Source organism: Triturus cristatus, chromosome 5_1 (assembly GCF_964204655.1).
Source record: "Triturus cristatus chromosome 5_1, aTriCri1.1, whole genome shotgun sequence".
In the NCBI taxonomy this organism is placed as follows: domain Eukaryota; kingdom Metazoa; phylum Chordata; class Amphibia; order Caudata; family Salamandridae; genus Triturus; species Triturus cristatus.
The window spans coordinates 653,492,985-653,514,168 of record NC_140587.1 but is presented as its reverse complement, the minus strand read 5'-3'; the positions used below and the strand labels follow the sequence as shown (position 1 = coordinate 653,514,168).

The window sequence follows — 21,184 nt, the reverse complement described above, 5'->3', positions numbered from 1 at the left end:
AACTTAAAACGCGCCACAGGGCGTGTTTGCACACGTCACCTCAGGCCCAACCCCCTTCCTTTACCATTGTACAAATATTCCTCTAAAATCAGCCGAACTACGAATTCCGATTTACTCACCTGTTATCAGGAGAGAACCCAGGGCTGCATCTTTTAGCCCAGCACTGACCCTGAAAAATAATTCTAAGCGTACTTACCAGTAACTTGTATTTCCTTCCATAGGAATCCATTGTGTGGTTTTCAGCAGAAAAGTTTCTAAGTGTCCATTTTTTAAACGTACAAATATTCCTCTAAAATCAACCGAACGACGAATTCAGATTTACTCACCTGTAATCAGGAGTGGACCCAGTGCTGCATCTTTTAGCCCAGCACTGACCCTGAAAAGTAATTCTAAGCGTGCTTACCAGTAACTTGTATTTCCTTCCATAGGAATCCATTGTGTGGTTTTCAGCAGAAAATTTTCTAAGTGTCAATTTTGAAACGTACAAATATTCCTCTAAAATCAGCCAAACTACGAATTCCGATCTACTCACCTGTTATCAGGAGAGAACCCAGGGCTGCATCTTTTAGCCCAGCACTGACCCTGAAGAGTAATTCTAAGCGTACTTACCAGTAACTTGTATTTCCTTCCATAGGAATCCATTGTGTGGTTTTCACCAGAAAAGTTTCAAAGTGTCTATTTTCACAAACTAAAAATATTCCTAAAAAATCGTCTGTATGACTTAAACACATTATTTCAACTGTTTACAGGAGGTTAGCCAGTGCTGGATCCAGGATCCACCACTGAGTAAGAAAAAGTAATTATAACACTACTTACCTGCTAAGTAAATTTTCTGCCTTAGGATAACATTGGTGATTCTATGTGAAAAAACTTCTGAGTGTCAACTTTTAAAATACAATAATATTCCTTAAAAATAACTACTGTAACCAAAGCGCTTTTACTCAACTGTTTACAGGAGATGTCCAAGGACTGAATCTAGGATTCAGTCCTGTGGTTAGAAAAGTAATCCATAAAGTAACTAATTGCATTTCACTAGAAATTCACATTGAGCTCAATGTTGCTTTGTGTTTGAAATTGTGTTGCCCATTGCAACAACTGTAACTACTGTACTTAAAAGTCTGTTGCCTATTTGCCAAGTATTTAAACTAAAGTAATTCATTCCGAGAAAGTATATTTTGTATTGTAATGTATGATGTAATTATAATGTAATTAAAAAAAATATATCTAAAAATAAATAGTTAAAAAAAATAGTAAATCAGTATAAAAAAAATCAGTATAACAATTAATGCATTAAAAATTGTCATTTACAAAACCTTTGAAATTCACTGAAAAAACCATAGGTTTCAGGCCTGATATAGATAGGAATTAGCATTTAAAAAACCTATGAAATTCACTGAAAAAACCATAGGTTTCAGGGGCGTTATAGTTAAGAATTGGCATTTAAAAAACCTTAGAAATTCACTGAAAAAAACATAGGTTTCAGGGGCGTTATAGTTAGCTGGACATTTCCTTCGTACAAAACCCTAGAAATTCCCCCGTTATAGTTAGTTCAGCTAACTATAACTCGCGCCCCCGCAATGCACTGCTGATGACGTCACATATTACATCACTCATGACATGGTCAGTGACATCACTGATGACTTGACTGATGACATCTGAAATGACATCACTGATGCCATCACTGATGACGTCATCCAGTGAGTGTGTTTCTGTAAATTTTAAATATGTTTAATATATATATAGGGAAAAACGTATGGAAGAATGAGTGGGTGTATAAGTGTGTGAATGGATGATTTAGTAGGTGCGTGACTGACTCTATAAGTGAGTCATTAAACGTATCTTACTCCATACTAGTGACTAAACTGTGTCAATGTCTGTATCTGTCTATCTGTTGGTGTATAAGCGGCTGCATGGTTTTGTGAATAGCTATATGAGAGTTTCTATGGGTTATTGATTGGTTGTCTGAGTATCTGTTTGGGTGCCTGAGTGTTTGTGTGGGTGGGGTGTGTGTGACTCTGTGCATACATGTGTGAGTGGGTGATTCTATGGGTGCATGGTTTTGAGAGTGCATCTGTGATGGAGTGTATGGTTGGGTGAGTGTATGTATGGGTGTGTTAGTGATTCAATGTATATCTCAGTGGTACATGTGTGAGTAACTACATATATGAAAGGCAGTATATATGTGTGTAAGAGTATATAAGTGGGTATATGTGAGAGTGTGCGATTGTTAGAATGGCTGTATGGATGAGTGTGTGCTTTTATCAGTGATTGTATAAGAGCGTAAGAATGTGGTACTATTTTTATGAGTAAGTGTTCTTGTGTGTGTATAACTGCATAGTTGAGTAAATGGGAGTGTGATTAATTATTTGCATGACTGACTAGGTGTGAGAGTACATCTATGGATGATTGGTGGTGTGTGAGTGTCTATGTAGGTGTATAAATGCATATGATAGTCCTGTACTGAGTGACTGTAAGTATGAGGGACTGTACAGGTGAGTGAGTGGATGTGTGTGTAGATCTAAGAGTCAATGAGTGGGTATGTAGTTATTGGTATTGGAGTATCTATGGTTTTGGGAATGGACGTCTGAAATTTTGATTGAGTATATCAAAGGGTGTGAGAAGATGCACTATTTATCACATGGATGACGTCATCAGTGATGTCATCAGTGATGTCATTTCAGATGTCATCAGTGATGTCATCAGTGATGTCACTGACCATGTCATGAGTGATATAATATGTGACGTCATCAGCAGTGCATTGCGGGGGCGCGAGTTATAGTTAGCTGAACTAACTATAACAGGGAAATTTCTAAGGTTTTGTACGAGGGAAATGTCCAGCTAACTATAACGCCCCTGAAACCTATGGTTTTTTCAGTGAATATATATATATTTACATACATATAGGATACTTAATGAGTAACTCTGTAATACAGTCAAATATTTTGTATTGTTCTCTTCTTTTTACTGCAGACAGCCCAACAGTACAACAAATTATTTCTATACTGTTTTCAAGAATGATTTCCCTGTATGGAAAACACCTTTTTAAAGCTTGTACCATACATAATGGGTAACATAGGTGTTAGACTTGGGGGTCTCTAGTTGGCACAGGTATGCACTTGTGACAAATAAGGACCTCCTCCTCTAGTCAGGGTAAAGGGGTGCACTCCTAAAATAACCCCTGCTCACCCCCTTGGTAGCTTGGCACGAGCAGACAGGCGTATCTCAGAGGCAGTGTGTAAAGCATTTGTGAACACATACAGTAATCAAGTGACAACACTACAGATGGACACCACACAAGTTTTATATCAAAAATAAGTATTCTTTATATAGATTTACCACAAGACCATTAAACGACTAAAACACACAATACTGTTACTTTAAATGGTAGAATTTAGCTTAGTTCTCTTAAGTTCTTAAATGCCACACTTTAAGTCAATGTACCTTTTAGATGCGACACGCAGGGCAACGAAAGTGTTGCAACGATGTTGATGCGATGAAGTTTTTGGTGCAAAGAAATAAAGACGTGAAGATCTTCCAAATGTGGCACGCTTCTCTGATGTTGCGAGAAGACTCGACTCGATGCTTCAGCTGCAGCGGCGACACCCTTTACGCGATGCAACGACAGCGGCCTTGGCAGCGACACTCTTCTCCGACGTTTGCGAGACACTTCCGCTCAATGCAATGTTGCAGCGGCGACACCCCTTTACGCGATGCGATGACAGCAGCTCCGATGGCGGCCGGTTTCTCCCTCGATGCGAGAGACTTCTCTTGATGCGGTGCAATGCGTCAGCTACGATGGCTGCGATGGCGACACGCTTCTTCGGCGTTGCGAGACACTTCCTTGATGATGCGAGGCGCTTCAGCTCGATGCGATGCTGCAGCGGCGACACACTTTACGAGATGCGACGACAACAGCTCCTACGGTGGCACGCTTCTCCTTCTTGAGTCGCGCTTCCAGCTACTTGCGACACGCAGTCCCTCAGAAGGCCCAAACAGCAGCAGCAGGCACTTCCAAAGGACTCTGGGTAGCTGGGGGGTGAAGTCTGTTGTTCCTGAGACTTCAGCAGGAGGCAAGCTCTTCTCCAAGCCCTTGGAGATCCTTCACAAGCTGAGCAAAAGTACACACAAAGTTAATTCCTTTGTAATTTGGACCTTTCTTGTTTTTTTTGGGGGGGGTATTGTGGGCTGAGTCAGGACCTTAAAAATGGCCTACACACCAGCCCTCTAAAGCTGGCCACCTAGGATTGCCAGGGTGCCAGACTGCCTGACAAGCAAGTCCAACACTGGAAAGAGTTTTTGAGGCTGTTCTTTAGAAATTTCAGTCAACAGTGGTCCCTGATTTATTTACCGTTTCTGGAGAAAATGATGTTTAAACGGAGGCAAGTTATGAAGTTGGCAATGTATTTTGAAACTTTCATTATCTAAGACATGATATTAGCCTAATAAAATATGGGGTTTCAAAAATCTGCTTTTTATAAAGATAAATGCTATACTGTAACGCCTGCATTTATTTTATTTGCTATTGTATTTAAAAATAGAAAGTCTGTATTTTTGTGGCAAATCGGTCTAACCAATCATCGCCTGGAGACCCTCACGGGTTATTAGCTACACTTTACAAACCTTGTCTGGTTGATTGATTGATAACTTAAGCAAAAAATCTTCATTCAAAATTGGCCTCTTAGTCATAATTGTTGACTCAGTTCCAGATGTTACTGTATTTGTGCTAATAAAGTGGACTGTTGGTACCAAAATTTTATGCAGTTTTCTATGTTTTTTTAATTCCTTAGATAAACACTGGAGATATAGGAGACATCTATAAAATACGTATTGGTCACAACAATTCTGGAGATTCCCCTGCTTGGCACTGTGAAGAGGTAAGCACACATTATGTACATATTTTGAGGTAACAGGAAGGTATTATATTGTGTTTTGTTTGAGTTGGTAAGATATTATGATTGTGTTTTGTTTTGGATTTTGGATCGTTGCACATTCAATATACAAATACAAATTTGTTTTCGGAAATTGATGAATATATTATGATACCCACGTCTTAGAACTACTTGATTAGATTCCCATTGGAAGTGAAAGCACATGTGTCAGTGCTGAATTCCAGATGTTGGGGAGAATCCAGAGCTGCATATGATCTTGAAGAGCTCAATGCATCAGCATGCATTCTGAGTGACTGAAATTGAACGCCATTCTTAAACTATTTATAGCAAAGATAGAAAACAATTTTTGGACCATATACTAATGACTATAACATCTCGCATTCTCTTTAATCGTACCACTTTACCCCCCTTTCACTCCTACTGCAATACTGTTCTTGTCCAAGCTGAACAATGAAACATCCAAGAACTCATGGCTTCTTTGTCTCTGCATTCTTATTGCCCCTTTTCTTTATATTACCACTTCTTCCTCTTAACCTCCTGAACCCTCCTCCCTCCCCTCACTTGTCCCATTTCACTCTGCAACTCACTATAGATTTCGGCATCACTGCTCCCTATTATCCTCTGCTCTCCTCTTTAATCTTCAACCTTTAGTCTCATTTATGGCCTTTATATCTCTTCATCACCAAAACACTTATTCTTACTCTTCTCATTTCTCTCTTGGGCTATAGCGCTACGTTTTACTTGATCTTCCTGCATATGTTCTGGGCCATGTTCATATACCTCAACTGTTCATGTCCTTCTTAAACCACCTGCTGCTCGGATCCCTGCCTCCCTTGCCTCCACCAGGACCTTTTCACTTTTGAACTTTGTATTTTGCCTCCATATCTATTTGGCCTAGCCTCCATTTATACCACCTTTGCAATACTTAGGATTTCAATTCCAACTAGGTTCTCCTCGCCCACCGTTTACTAAACCCACTTCACATAACTCACCTTATCCTTAAATAGTGTCCTGTTTGCTCCTATTTTGTGCGCTCTGCCTCTAGGCTGCATTCGTTCTGCTGTTTGCTTAAAGATAATTTGCTGTTATCTGTTGCTAACTCATTTATACGTGATGCTGCTCAAACCTTGCTTTTTATTTAAACTCAATTGTTGTTAATGTTTAGGTTCAGCACTTTAGTTCCAGACCTCTATACATTCAACAAAATGAAACGAAGACATTAAACAACTACAGTACCTGCAAGTTATCAAAATTTGAAGAGCGCGAATGTGCAACATGAAGTGCACTCTGAATATTCATAAAATTTCTTTAGGTTCAACCTTTCTCTGTCGATTCATTCGATATCGAAATCCAAATGATTCTAGTCCAAGTTAAAGGCGACCATAATGAAATCAACTTTTATTCTGTGTTTTCTTACTACACTACACGAACTAAATGTGATAGTTTTAAGTAGTATATAGCTCTACTATATATTTATTTATTCAAGGTTTATGTTATATCACTCTGCATTGCCTCCTGGCTACTTCAGAAAGATGTGCATCTTCTGTTATATGCAAGTCGATTAGTCAGAGTCCAACTTAATTTGGGCTGTTGCACCTGTCTCATATTCCTCACTCGTTACCACAATATTTTTAGCTAAGATAGGCCAGTCTGAATAGCACAGTTTAAATAGTTCCTGAAGTGTAGGTAATTAGGTTCTGCCTTCAAAATAATTTCAGGGTTTTCCAAATGTTTTGGCTTTAAACTTCTAAGGATCTGCCCCCACATGTAGCAGGCCAGACCTATTTTATATGATGACAGGGAGGGAACTCTGTCGCAGCGGCAATGTCGTTCCTCCCTGCCAACTTAGTGGTCCGCCTAATCGATTTAAATGTGCGCAGACCATAGGTTTACTTTTGGCAGATACTACTCCATCAAAAACCAAAGGAAATGATGGACGGAGTGTTGAACATTGCAAGCACTCACCCCCAGTCAACTTATCTGGGTTTAATCCATCACCGTTCTTTAGCCCACTCTGCCACCCCAGTTCAGACATGGCCATATGCAAATCAGTCTGACCCTGTGCCTCATGGGAACAGTCCAGCCCGAACTGCCAAGCCATGCTTTCCCTGGACCGGAAACAAGCTTCATAGGACCGGTTTCTGGCATTTCAGCCGTCTTCAGCCAGGCTTGCTTGAATCCAGTGGCAAAGTGAACAAGGGACTCACGTCTGAGCATACCCTGCCAACTTATGGCGAACAAAGCTTTACAAAAGGGGGTGGTGATGGACGGAGCATCAGAACCAATCAAACACTCACACCCAGTCAACAGATCTGGGTTTGATCCATCACCGTTCTTTAGCCCACTCTGCCACCCCAGTTCAGACATGGCCATATGCAAATCAGTCTGACCCTGTGCCTCATGGGAACAGTCCAGCCCGAACTGCCAAGCCATGTCTTCCCTGGACCGGAAACAAGCTTCCTAGGACCGGTTTCTGGCATTTCAGCCGTCTTCAGCCAGGCTTGCTTGAATCCAGTGGCAAAGTGAGCAAGGGACTCACGTCTGAGCATACCCTGCCAACTTATGGCGAACAAAGCAAAAACCAAAGGAAATGACTACTCCATCTACATTTTGATTAAACCCTTCCGAAGTCCCTGTGGAGTAAGCGAAGGTGGAGGCAGACCTCTAATTCCAGCCACCTGATATAGATGGGCCGAAATAGAGGTCCATTTTTACTGCCTGTTATGGTCAGGAAATCCCTGGCGGTAAGGGGCAATGAAATCTGCTAAATGATCCCCACCCTATGGAAGGGGACTGCCATGGCGAGGAGAGAATTTTCTTTTTCATTTTCAAAATGAAAATCATGCTTTTCTCAGGGACTCTGGCAAGGACTGGTTTTAGGGCAGGCAAAGTAGGCTGAATATTGGGTTCAGAGCTGCCCAAGATCACACACAGAGAGTCGGAAGAGAAAGGCGATCCAAAAGGGAAGCTCTGCAAAAGGGAACAAGAGAGTTAAGGCTGAGAAAGGCCAGTCAGTCAAGAGGTAATTTGGCATTCAGACTAACTAATATCCAGGATGGATATGCAAGTCATATCTTTAACAACATTAACAATAAAGGGAATTGGGTTAAAGTATTCAGGAGCTCCACACAATAAGGCTCAGTAAGTTTCTCACACAATTGCTGTTACAGATACTGGTTGCAAATACCATTTATAGGATATACATGCAAAGGCAAGGTTTGTGGAGCTGATACCTATGGTGATTTTATAAAGATAACTCAAAAACAATACTCACAGTGAACAAGCAAAAACATCTGGTTGTCAGCTGTGCCCATGGATCCTGGTGATCAAGCAGTAACACACAAGGCAGTAACAGTAAGTGTGTAGAACAAAATACACAGCCACCATAGATAAGGAGCTATCCAGGAGGAGTGCGTAACAGGAAAGAAAGGAAAACAAACGGTATACTTTGCAGAAAGCATGTACAAATCACACAAGGGAAATGGAAGCAAAGACAGCATGAAACAGGAAGGTAACAAAATAGAAACTGGAAGTAAGGCAATGAAAGCAGGAATAGGGAAAAAGTATATACAGAAAGAGAGCGAGCTGGCTCAGAATTCAAGGGAGCACATCAAGCAGTGCTAGTTCAGGAACAAGGATTAGCTACAGCGCTAGTTCAAGAACAAAGGAATTAGCAACAGCTCAGGAAGCAAGGCATAGCTACACCTCAGGAACTCTGGAAACAGCTCAAGTAACAAACGGTCAGCTAAATAGGAACACTGCTCCAATGACCAACACTGGGCTGAAGGGTACTGGGGTAGAAAATAGCTCACTGTGAACACTTGCCTCAGGCGTGAGCACACTAGCACTTGCTAGCCACTGGTGTGCTGAATACTCCACCCATCTGTGCCCTGCAAGGGGGAGATGAAGCAGAGAGCAGGGAATTTTAGGTAATGGAGTTATTAGCAAGAACACACTGGCTTTACAAAACGTGGCATGGATCGAGAATGGATGGGAATTTCTGAATAGTGTCCAAGAGCCAGGAAATAAGTGTAACCGTACAGTGAATGGTCCAGAAGCTTCTTAGAACACTGGGAACTCCCATAGTTAGGCCCCCTGGTGTTGGGCACGAGAGCTCAGGGATTGAATCGTGAAAGTATGCCTCCTCCCAAGACCGGTTCCCGAGATCTGAACACATAACCAAAGCCACTACCCCCATGAAATAAGTCATTTTCCATCCAAGCTGCAATGTAAAGTACCACAGAACCATTGGCAAAATGTTAAGATCTGGGTTATAGTACAGCAGGCTGTGAACGAACAAGAGCATTGGAGGAAGAACTCTGGCCCTGGTGGAAAACATACAGAAAACTCACATGCAGGAGACCCTGGAAGCAGATATGCCTGAGACTAAGGCCTTGGCAGTTTACATGCTGAAAGGTTTGTCTTTGTGGCTGGAGACTCAGTCTTTAAAAGCATACATGCTAGAACTTAAGAAGGCAGGCAGACTGGAAAAGCAGGGTTGGAAAGCAGGCAAGCTAGAGGCTCTGAGGCAGGCAGCCTGAAGCCTCACACTCTGAAGGCAAGCAAGATGAGGGCTCAGGCTGTGAAAGCAGGCAGTATGATGGCTCAGGCTCCAAAGACCAGCAGGATGAGTGCTCAGGCTCCAAAGTCAGTCAGGGTGAGGGTTCAGACTCCGAAATCAAGCAGGCCAGAGGTTAGGGCTCAGAGGGCAGGTAGGCTGCAGGCTGAAGTTCAGAAGGCAAGCAGGCTGTAGGTTCTGTTTCAGATGAAAGAAGGCTGGCTGAGGACTCTGTCTCTGCAGCAGGGCGCGTGCTCTGTGTAACTTCGGCCAGTGAAGTGACCAGTGGAGTGGAATTGTTATGCAAGACGCAAGGCAGAGGGCGGAGCAGGAGCAGAGCGGAGCAGGAGCGCGGGCAGAGCGGTTGGTCTGCCGGTATCTCTCCGGGCGGTGTGTGACCCAGAGGACCCAGAGGAGGTGGCCGGGGAAGGTGCGACAGGAAGAGCGGCACAAGAGCATGAGAGCATGCCTGCCGTTGGCGGTGGCCACAGAGTGTTGTGCCCAGGCGCATCCACAGAGGCGGCTCAACAAGGTTGGGTGCGGCGCCCAGTGTGCCCTGCTCTCGTGCTCCTCTTTACTGCCACGCCATCCTTTCCTTTTCTTTCCCCCCTAGAGGCCAAGTACCCCAGCTACGCAATGCTCCAGGGAGCGAGACCTCGAGAGCACAGCCACTGCTCTCTTACATCTCCCTTCTCCCACCGGGTTGCTCAGTGTATGCCGAGGGGGAGGAGGAGCCTGCAGGCCACTGTGAATACTGCATATTTTGTGTGTTTGAGAGCCCCCGAGCCCGAGCCCTTGGCCGTTTTAGCTTGTTTTAGCTTGCCTCAATCTTTGCTCGCCCCGCTCAATCAGAGGCCGGAAGTGGGAGGCCAAAAGTCGGTGGCCAGTATTGCCCCGATTACTTACCTGTAATCTTCATTACTCCAAGTATAGTCTTCCTCGCCACATGACTAACAAAGTGAGCGTCAGCTCCACAACAGAACCCTCCAAAGCAAAGCAAAAAACAAAGTCAGCATCCCATGCCTCCCATCCCTTCCCAATATGGCCGATCCAGTCACCCATGACCCCTATAAGAGGCGGGCCGGCCCAACCCAATAGCCTGAAACTACCAAGCAAAACATGAAGCCGATAGCCAGACAGGGAGGGAGGGATGGGAAGTCATGTGGCGAGGAAGACTATACTTGGAGTAATGAAGATTACGGTAAGTAATCGGGGCATTACCTCCTCGTTAGTCTTCCTCGCCACATGACTAACAAAGTGAGCACATACCAAAGCCAAACGGCATCATGGAAACTCACAAGACACCAACAGACCAGAGGGCAAAACCCAACAGGCCAGAACGAGTGGAAGGACCACCCAGGGGAAAGGCAACCACGAGCAGGAAAAACCAGCCCGGGACCCAACGACACCGGGAAAAACAAAAACCCGGACCCCAGAAACACGAGGAGCCGGCAAGAACCAGCCGCAGTAAACGGCAAAGGGGGACAGAGAAAAGCTCCGGACCAGACGCCACAGAAACAGAGCCCAGACAGTACGCCGGACCCATACACCAGGAACGGCCAACGGAGAACCCGAAAAGGGGCATCAAAACCCCCTCAGGAAAAAGCAAAACCGAAGGAACAGAGGGCAACCCCGCCACAGCGAGCCAACAGACAAGGCACATCCACAAGGGAGACGTAGTGTGATCAACACAGCCACCCCGCAAGGGAGAACACTACCCGCGAGAGAGCCAGAGGAACGGGGCAGCGGAACCATACGGAAGCAAACCGGCAAGAGCCGCATGAAAAGAAGAGCGCGACCGTACGCCAACGTTCGCGAGACTCGCACGACCTGTGAGACCCAACATGACCACAGGCACAAGACTCACCACCGAGCAAAAGCTCCAGGTAACAAGGAAAAGGGGCGCCGTAGAGAAACCGCGACCCCAAGGAGAGCACCCAGGCCGGAACAAGGGAACAAAAAGACCCAGGAAAAGGGACGGAAACGACACCGAAGAGACCCGGCCACCAAGGGAACTCAACCAGGCCATCGCAGAAAGCGGAGAGCCCGAAAGACCACCCAAGCACAGAAGGCAGGGGAAAAAAAGGCAGCGCCACGGACCGAACCGGCCCCCAAAGGAACCAAGCGAGCCGCCGAAGCGAGCCCCCACCAAAGGCGAGAGGGACAGGAGGGAAGGGTGAAAACCGAACCCGAGCCACGCCAAAACCCCCAGAGAGCCACCAGAGCCAACAGACCCCGGAACCCCAAATCCAGGGACAAAGACGAGGAAACAAGCACACCGGAAGCGTACGGGCCCGCCAGGGAGCAGAGAACCGGAGGCACCAGCACCCCCGGACACCCAAGCAGGAGACGCAGAAGGCCAGAGAGCCATCAGAGCCCGATCCCCCCAGCCGAACCAGGACAGGAGCGGGAAGGGCCCGGGCCAATTCCAAGGAAGGACCAGAGTCAACCGGCAGAAGAAAAACAGCCAGACCACAAGACTGCATGGAACGCCACACGAAAGAGCGAGAAACCCCTGCGTCGGGACCATGCCAAACGCCACAGAATCGCACCAGGCGGAGAAAACGTGAAGCCGGAGTGAGTAACACAAAAACGAGAAAGGAGCGGCCAAGCCGCAGCCCCGATTAAGTCAGGGCGAGGCCAAGGAGGACCCCACAGTCCACAGCACCCGGAAGACCCAGGTGGAACCCCACCCGGGCACCAACCAGACCTGACCCTGCACCACCGCAGAAAGCAGACCAGGCCAGGTGCAGACAGGGAGGCAACGCCGAAAGCCCCACAGCCCCATGAAAACCCCGGAGGATGGTCAGCAACAGACAGGGACAGACCCCGCACAACAACCGCGGGAACCGTGAACACATTCCAACCTTACTGAAAGAAAGTCCAGTGCCCACTCCAGAGACTGAGCACCCACTGCCATGGAAAGACCAGGGATGGAACACCTGAACTACAGGGGAAGAGTCTAAGACCTGAACCCTAAGGCCAGAGCGACTCCAACAGAGCGGACACCGTCGGAAAGCCAAAGGCAACCAAAGCCCGCGAGGGGACAAGGAGTCACACCAGAGGGGGCCAAGAGACCCACACGCACCCCGGTACAGAAAAGCCCACAGCCGCCCCCACAGAGATGGGGAGCCAATCGCCAGAACCCAAACCCCAGAGCCCGCTAGAGCAGGGCATCAAGCACAAGGCAGCGGGGGAGGGGGGAGCGCAGGGCAGGGCCGCGAGGGCCAGAAGGAGGGGGAACGAGAAAGTGAGCCCGGAAGGCGGGGCCACCACCCGGGACACCCACAACCAAACGGGGCAGAGTAGAAGGCAACAAACTGCCAGTGCGCAGGAAGGATGACAGCGGAGCAACACAGAACCGGAGGAGGAAGAGCAAGCACCCAGCCAGCACCTCCAACCACCAGGACAGAACATGCTTACCAGCAAGAGAAGCAAGCCACGGAAACCGAGAAGCCCCAGAAGAAGGATAAAACAACAACGACAACACCCACAGAAGGACGGCCAAACAGCAACCGACCGGGGCAGTACAACAACTGCGGGAACAGGAGCCCACAGAACGAAAGTAACGGGGCACAAGAAAGCCAGCCGAGCCCCGCGCCCCTAACAGCCACACAGAGGGGGCCGAGGAAACCTCACGCTCACAGGCACAACAGCCGGAAAAACAGACAAGCCCACAGCCGCCCCACAGAGAGGGGCAGACAACGCAAAAACCCAAACCCCAACCCCAGAGCCCGCTAAAGCAGGGCAGCAAGCACAAGGCGGCGGGGGAGGGGGGGCGAAGGGGCAGGACCGCGAGGGCCAGAAGAAGGGGGAACCAGCAAGCGAGACCGACAGAGCCGGGCCTCCCCCCAGCAGCCCTGAACCAACCGGGCAGGAAGGCGACCACCCACCAGAGGCAGGCGGGAGGCAAGAGTAGCAGGAGCGGGGGAGAAGGAAGGCAACACACCGCCCGCGCGCAGGAAGGGCGACAGCGGAGCAAAAAGACAGTCGCAAACAACCACCACCGCCCGCCCCCGAAGGGAAGGAGGGCGGCGCATCCCACCCCCACACGGCTATAGAGACAGAGACGGAGCAAGGCATAGGAGCCCGAAGCAGACGCAACAGACCACCAAGCCACCAGGCCAACGGCGCAAGGGAGAGAGCGAAGCAAAGCCACGGAAACCGAGAAGCCCCAGGAGGGCCGGGATCCGAACAGGCTACTACGTCGCATACACCGTAAAGAAGAGTCTGAAACATTGCCAACTTATGTCCCTGTGACAGCGTCTGCAGGACTCGAACCCTTGTCCTGTGAGGCACATGAGTCACCAATGAGCCATAGCTCCTGGTGCGCATTCCAAAACAAAAGTCACAACACACCTGCCACAGAAGGACGAGCAAGAGGGTAGGAAAAAAACCAGAAGGCCACCGCGAACCTGTACAGAGTGAACTGAAGGAAACGCCAGCGCCCAAACACCAGAAAGAGCAAGCAGAGCCATGGAAAACCGTAGCGCGAAAAGGACCAGCGCGCATGCGCGCGAGCCTGACACCACAAAAAAGCGAGACAACCGGCGTCACATAGCATTAAGAGTGGACTGCTCACATCATACACCACCCTGCAAAGAAGAGAAAGAAAGGCAGCAAACGTACGACAGTTCGAAGCATATGCGGGACCCGAACTCGAGTCCCGTGGGAACAGGAACAATCATAGGACGTACCAATGAGCTATAGCTCCAGGTCGGACAACAGCAACCCCGGCACCTCAAGCGAGCAGCGAACAAGGAGTGAGACAACACCAGGGAGAGCCAGCGCGGGACAAACCAAACCCCGCCCCCGGGACAACGAGCCAGCCCAGCGTGGGTACAGCGCACCGAAAGCAACGCTCTCACGAAGACGCAACAGAAACGGCATGGGGAGTCCCAAGCCGGGAGGCCCAGAGCCAAAACCACGCCGAGATCGACACCAAAGGCAACAGAGCGCTGCCAGGTACGTTTATGCGAGGCACGGGGAAATAAAGCGAATCGCCCAGAAACACAGGAAGACCAAGACTTGAACTGTACTGCAAGCCAGGCCCCCCAGTCCCCGCCCGCCACAGCACCTGGACGGGAAGGCGGGCGGAAGCGGCACACACACAAGGACCCAGCAGCGCAGGGCCCCCTCCCCTCAGAGCCGCCTCCCGCCCCCGCGCCGAAGCGGGAAGCGAAATGCCGCATTTAAATCGCGGCTCGGAGCCGAAATCAGCCACGCGAACCCCCCCCCGCCCGATCTAGAGACCCGGGGGAGGAGAAGCAGGGAGGCAGAGGCCACACACGGACAACGCCGTACAGCCGCCGCCCGCACGTCAATGAAAGGCGGGCGGAGCATTACATCAGCACCAGAAACATTACAGAAAAGTCGGATTTAATCTCGTGTCTGTACAATACGAGAATAGTAAGTGCTGTGCCTAGAATCACAGGACGCTAACGGCAAGCGCCGAGACTAGAACATGGTACCCCATATGTAATGTCGGCACCGCTAGCCCTAAAACCACATCGTAGGCAGACAAGTTTTAAAGACGGAAATAAATGCCCTCTCTGAGGAAACTGACGCGCAGCCTACTGCGCTAAGAAGGCTGTATCCATACAGAAGGGGGGAGTCACAGCGAGGCACAGAAAGAACGAAGCCACACAAACGCCCCCCAGGGAAACACAGAAAAGGGCATAGAAAGAACTGCCCCCACGCATCCCCGCCCCCCCTGAAAAATCCACGGCTCGCTAAAGCAGAGCCTAACCGGCACGAAGGAGGAAGCAATGAAAACCTCAACCCAACGCCAATACCGGGGGCCATAAGCGGGGGGAAACAGAGTCCAAGCCCCTAGGGTCCGCTAGAGCAGGACCTCCAACCTGAGACCACGTACCAGCTACAGCAGGCACCACTCACCTGATGCGCTCTGGAGAGAGTGCAGAACAAAAAAAACAGGCTGTTGGGTTGGGCCGGCCCGCCTCTTATAGGGGTCATGGGTGACTGGGTTGGCCATATTGGGAAGGGATGGGAGGCATGGGATGCTGACTTTGTTTTTTGCTTTGCTTTGGAGGGTTCTGTTGTGGAGCTGACGCTCACTTTGTTAGTCATGTGGCGAGGAAGACTAACGAGGAGGTAATGTCGTCCTTGTCACCACTGCACAGTGCAGGGTTAGCGCGGTGCGCCGGGTGCGAGTGCAAGTGCGAGTACGAGGACAGTTGCTCTTATTCTGCAGCCGACAGCTGACAGCGGGACCTGTCCAACGTGCGTGCGGCTGTACCGGCATTCCCTCATTTGACCTTCACCTCATTTGCCTCTCATTTGCCTCTCACAACTTTAAGTTTAATTTTAACTTTTTACTTTTAACTCGTCATTTCGTCAGCGACCAGAGGGACCAGAGGGGATCGGTATTTCGTACTACACATTACACTTGTGCTCCGCTTCTCATCACTCTCTCATCATACGTCTTGTCACTTAGCACAGTGCGGCCTTCCGCATATGCTGAGAGATACTGAGAGATAAGAAGAGACATTGAGGGTCACACTGAGGGCACTCGAGTGACACTGAAGGCATACCGAGGGCCTTTTTAAGCGTGCCCTAACCGGCCCTGTACCAACAGTGTCCAAGCCAGGAGCCAACCGTGATCTAACCGTGTACCCTTGTTGGAGCCCTGTTTAAACACTGGTAACACTAAGACACCAAGACAACAAAGGGGGCACTATGAGATCTGGCAGAGTTAGACAGCCACCTTTAGAGCCAAAACCAAAGTCAAAAAAGAGGAAATCTGACCTTAAAGAAGCCTTACGATTAGAGACGACAGATAATAAAAATCACGTACACGATCATGATCACGACAGGACAAGCAAAAGTACAAGATAACTATAATTACAGATACAAATAATCTCACATCACCCAGAAGGAGTGTTCCCACAAGTTCATCTGTTATGTTATATTATGTTATACAGCACTTATAGTGCACACGGATACTCGATAGTGTCCCGGTGCGAGAGCCAATTAAAGGAGATAAGACAAAAAGGTGTTGGGGGAGCTGTACGTTAGTTAAAAAGCAAGGTCTTTAACTGCTTCCTAAACAGCCAGAGATCCTGAGTGTTTCACAGTTCATATGGGAGGGTATTCCAAGCTTTGGCTGCCTTGCAAGAAAGAAAGCTATCCCCCGTTCGAGCAAGGCAAAAACGGGGGATGACTGCAAGGCATTCTGCTGCTGATCGCAGATGTCTTGGGGGCGCATAGAAGTCAATGCGTCTCCTAAGGTATGGTGGCCCAGATTTGTATAGGGCCCCGTGGGCCAAGGTGAGGGCCTTGAACAAAACGCGTTGCACCACAGGAAGACAATGCAAATCCCGGAGATGTTGCTTTGTACTTGATCTGCCCGGGATGCCTAGCAGCACTCTTGCTGCCACGTTTTCGATTGATTTTAGCTGGTATCCGGGAAGACCAATATAAAGTGCATTGGCTTAATCAATACGCAACAGAATTAGGGCAAGAGTCACCATTTCCTTGGCCGATCTGAGCAGCAGCGGCAGGAATTTCTAATTGATTTCAGAGTGCCAAAGCACACTCCATCCAGTTTTTTTTAATCTGTGGTGAGAATCTGATGTCCTCACTAAACCAGACCCCCATATTCTTCACTGGGCTGCCCGTTGAGTTTGGCCTGGGATAGCGTGCAGGCCAAAGATCTTCCCTGAAACTAGAGGGAAAAGACACATATAGAAGAACCTCAGACTTGTCCTCATTGCATTTAAACTGAGCCCTAGTAAGCCAGCTAAAAACGGCAGAAAGACAACTTTTGGCGAAGTCCGGGGACAAATCTTTTTCCTTCCACATAAAGAGGAGCTGAGTATCATCGGCGTAAGCTATGATCTTAGCTCCCAGCTCCTCCGCCATATAGATTAAAGGTGTGATGTAAATGTTGAAGAGAAGGGGAGTCAGAGTGGAGCCTTGCAGGACTCCCGTAGTCACCTTTCTAGGGGCGGAAGAAAACAGGGGCAGCAAGCCTGCTGTGTTCTGTTCTCTAAAAACAATTTGATCCAATCCCAAGCTGAGCCCAAGATTCCGATATTAGAGAGACGGGCCAAGAGTTGACGATGGGGCACCATAGCGAAGGCCGCAAAGAGATCTAATAGGATCAGGGCTGCTCTGCCGCCTGCGTCCAAGCATTCTCTGATAACCTCCGACATCTCAACAAGGGCCGTCTCAGTGCTATATGTGGCCCTGAATCCTGACTGGGCTGGGTGGAGGGCACCGGAAGTCTCAACAAAGTTGGAAAGTTGTTTATAGACAGCCTTTTCACACACTTCCGCCACTGCCGGGAGAAGTGAGATGGGCCGGTAGCTAGCTAACACAGCAGGATTTAGAGAAGGCTTTTTCAACAGCGGTAGCAATTTAGCCTGTTTCCACTCGGGTGGAACTGTGGTGGTCAGAAGCAATATTAATAATATTATTAACTTCGGGGTTGACCACCTCAGCAGCTGCTGGTATCTGCCTGGCTAAACAAGGATCGGCTGGTGAACCCGATTTCAGGGATTTGAGAATGGACAGGGAATCCAGCAGGGGAATGGGAGAGAAACCCGTCAAAGAGGTAAGGTCTGAATCCGATACCGGGGCATTCTGAGTAGCGAGCCCCGCCTGCCCTTGTATACTCGTCCCAAAACTGTCCTGGATAATTTGGATCTTATCTATAAAGAAACCGGACAGCTTCTCACACCAAGAGTTAGAGGCAGGAAAGGCAATACGTTCAGCGCAGGGGTTCAGAAAACTCTGGACAATAGAAAAAAAATGTTTTGAGTTATTTTTCGACTGAACAGTGCGCTCTGTATAGAAATTGCCTTTAGCCTTCTTGATAGCAGCATAGTAGTCTTTCTGGGATTTCCTTAGCACTAGTTTAGCCAAAGGACAATAGGCCTGTCTCCAGCTACGCTCCAGTTTTTTACAGGATTGTTTTAGCTCCTTGTGCTCGCTGGAGAACCAAAGTTTGGAAGGGGTGTTTCTAACTCTCTTATAGGCAAGAGTTGGGGAAAGATGTTCCACAGCCTGTGAGATCCAGTTATTAAAACTCCCTACAGCGCCAGTCAAAGCCTTGGAGGAGGTAGGGCAAGTGTTAGACAGGACTCTGCATAATGCAGCGGGCTCTATCCTTTGAGATGGTCTGTCCTGAGGAAATCTCTTGGCTGGATGAGGCGCCTGAATGGTCCATGAAAAGTGAATTAAAAAGTGATCAGACCAAGAGACTGGAAGAGGTTCTTGAGCACATAGAGGGAAATTAGAGCAGACTGCTTCTAAAGTAGGCCCCCCCATGAGATGGGGAACTAACCCATTGGGACAGTTGAGCCAGATTCAATGAGTTGTATAATTCCCTTGTGTCGTTGGCCTCAACACAGTCCAAATGAATGTTAAAGTCCCCTACCAGTAAAAAAAATCTGCAGAGAGGCAAGGTATGCATAAGGCCTACAGCTCAGCGTCAACTAACATTCTAATTCCAACTGACTGTACATGACCACTACCCTGTGTACCATCATTACCAGCACCACCAAGGGGTCAAGACCCAGAAGATCTTATAAACATCGAAGGGATGCCCCAGAGAAAAAAGCTGTGCACCTACCAGCCCAGGATCTATACAAAATGTTCCTTTTTGAAAGATCCTGGAACAGCTATCTATTCTAACACGGAGAACATGAAGGGGCTGCAAACACCACTTCTACCAAGCAAACTTGACCACAGCCCTTCGAACAACACCAATCCAACTGAGACTTCATTATGTGTAAGGACCAGTCCCTAACACCTTCTCGGGAAAATAACGTCAACGGGTGCGGGGAATATAGCCAACCCGATAAATTGGGAGGCTGGCAGCCTAAGAGGGTCTAGAACTGGTAGATTGGGCGACAAATTACCCCCTGGCTTGCCTTACTGCACCAAGGACGTACCCAGTAAGGAAAAAAACAGCTCGCTGGGTTTTCTGAAGGCGGGCAGACCCCCTGAACCGGACACACACTGCCACTCAGTCAGTCGTGCTGTGATAAATCTAAGTCAAACAGACGTGGGCGATTTGGCGGACCTTAGGGACCTTACGGATCCACCAATTACAACCCTGGGACAGGATCAACAGGACCAAAAAGCACAAGATTCACCCCCTCAGCAAAATAACAGTTCTCCCATTCAAACGCAAACAACTCAAGCAGACGCCTAGCAGCTCACAACAATTCAATAGTAAACACACCTCCGGTGCGTCGTACACTGCTACCCTATGATGATTCCCATTTGACGTACACTGACATGACTCTCATAGCCACACAGGAATGGGAGGAACTAGTCGCCTCCTACAATCTAAAACCTTGCAAAACTCAGCCGCAGCACTACAATTCCTATCCCACAAAATGGATCTACAGCTTACAGTTGTTCAAACAATGGTTGATTCCATCTCAGGAATCGACTGGAAGATATCCGAGCTCAACGGCCTCATAAAGAGAGGACAGGAAGCTGCACATGTGTTTCAGACACCACCATTAGCATGCTCCTGTGTACCGATTGTAGACAAGTTACAAACGCTACCATCTATGATAGGGGACCTAATATCAGAGTGGCCACTAGCCAGCAATCCCCTTCCAGCGTGTAGTGAAGTATTAACAACACCAACAGAGAGTGCAGTAATCAAAATCAGAAATCCTCCACCAGCAGCCTGCGAAGCAGCAGTAACAACAGCCAACTATGTTGTAATTAACACCCGGACACCACGGAAAACTTGCAGGAACAAAAAAAGGAAGGGAAGAAACAGGAATATAATTGGCGAAGGTCTACGCATAGAATTTCAGCCACATCTAACCTTACCCGCCTATGGACCAATTAATGCGAACGCTAACCAGGCTCCCATTTATTCCCCGGTCGATGACCCAGAGTCCTCCTTCACTGGATCCAATGCCGCCTCGCCAACGGTCTTGGGCCCACCTCTAAGAGACTCATCACAGAACCTCCCAACTAGTGATAATAAGCAGGGGTTATCGCAAGAAAGAAAAGGACAAATCCCAGCCAAACCAGATTCAACAAAAATTACTAAATTTGAATTTCCTTCAAGTGTAAGACCCTGCAATGATATCCAGATTAACAACATGAAGTTATCACAACAGCCAGCAGGAGGGATCATAAATACGACATGGGATTTAGGGAATGCAAGGCTGCAAAGTGATCGGCAACAAACGCTCCCCACAAGTGTCAACCTGGGGGTCACTACAAGTCGTCTCACCCAACCCAGACCCTTTGAAAACAAGGCCCCCCCCCATAAAGCAAATGGAGATGCAAAACGAGGAAAGCATGACCACCACCATTATTTTTACCCCCGAATACGCATCTCAGGGCAGAGACGACATACTGAATAGAGGGAATATATTACGGCTTTTATGTTCCATCGCAAGCCGTGACAGTATTAACTCTGCTGATCTCCTCACAATAGAGTTTTAATCGACCAACAACCTGCAATGTCCAGAAGCAACCAAAGCAACCTGGAACTCTAGCAAGGTAGTTAGGAAAATCATGATAGAAGATAACACGTTGAAACAATAGGGGATAAAACAGGAAGTCGAACAAAAACCTCCCTCTAAGACACCTTTTCAACTCTCCAGTACGATTGCTACACGAAAAAACACCATTTCAGTACTAAAGGGAGCCAGGAGCAGCACCTCCAGAGCGTATGCCTCAGATATAAAGGCATCACTCTCAAACTTAGATCCAAGGGAATCACGTTATGCTT

General features: G+C 48.0%; 1 protein-coding gene across 1 annotated transcript in view; it reads left to right on the top strand.

Annotated features, from left to right (window-relative positions):
* RP1 (RP1 axonemal microtubule associated) overlaps positions 1-21,184 on the top strand; it is an 859,010-nt gene that overhangs the window by 614,446 nt on the left and 223,380 nt on the right. Inside the window, exon 5 of the mRNA XM_085605615.1 lies at positions 4,788-4,874. Coding sequence (XP_085461741.1) covers positions 4,788-4,874 — 87 coding nt within the window. The remainder of the gene's footprint in view (positions 1-4,787; positions 4,875-21,184) is intronic.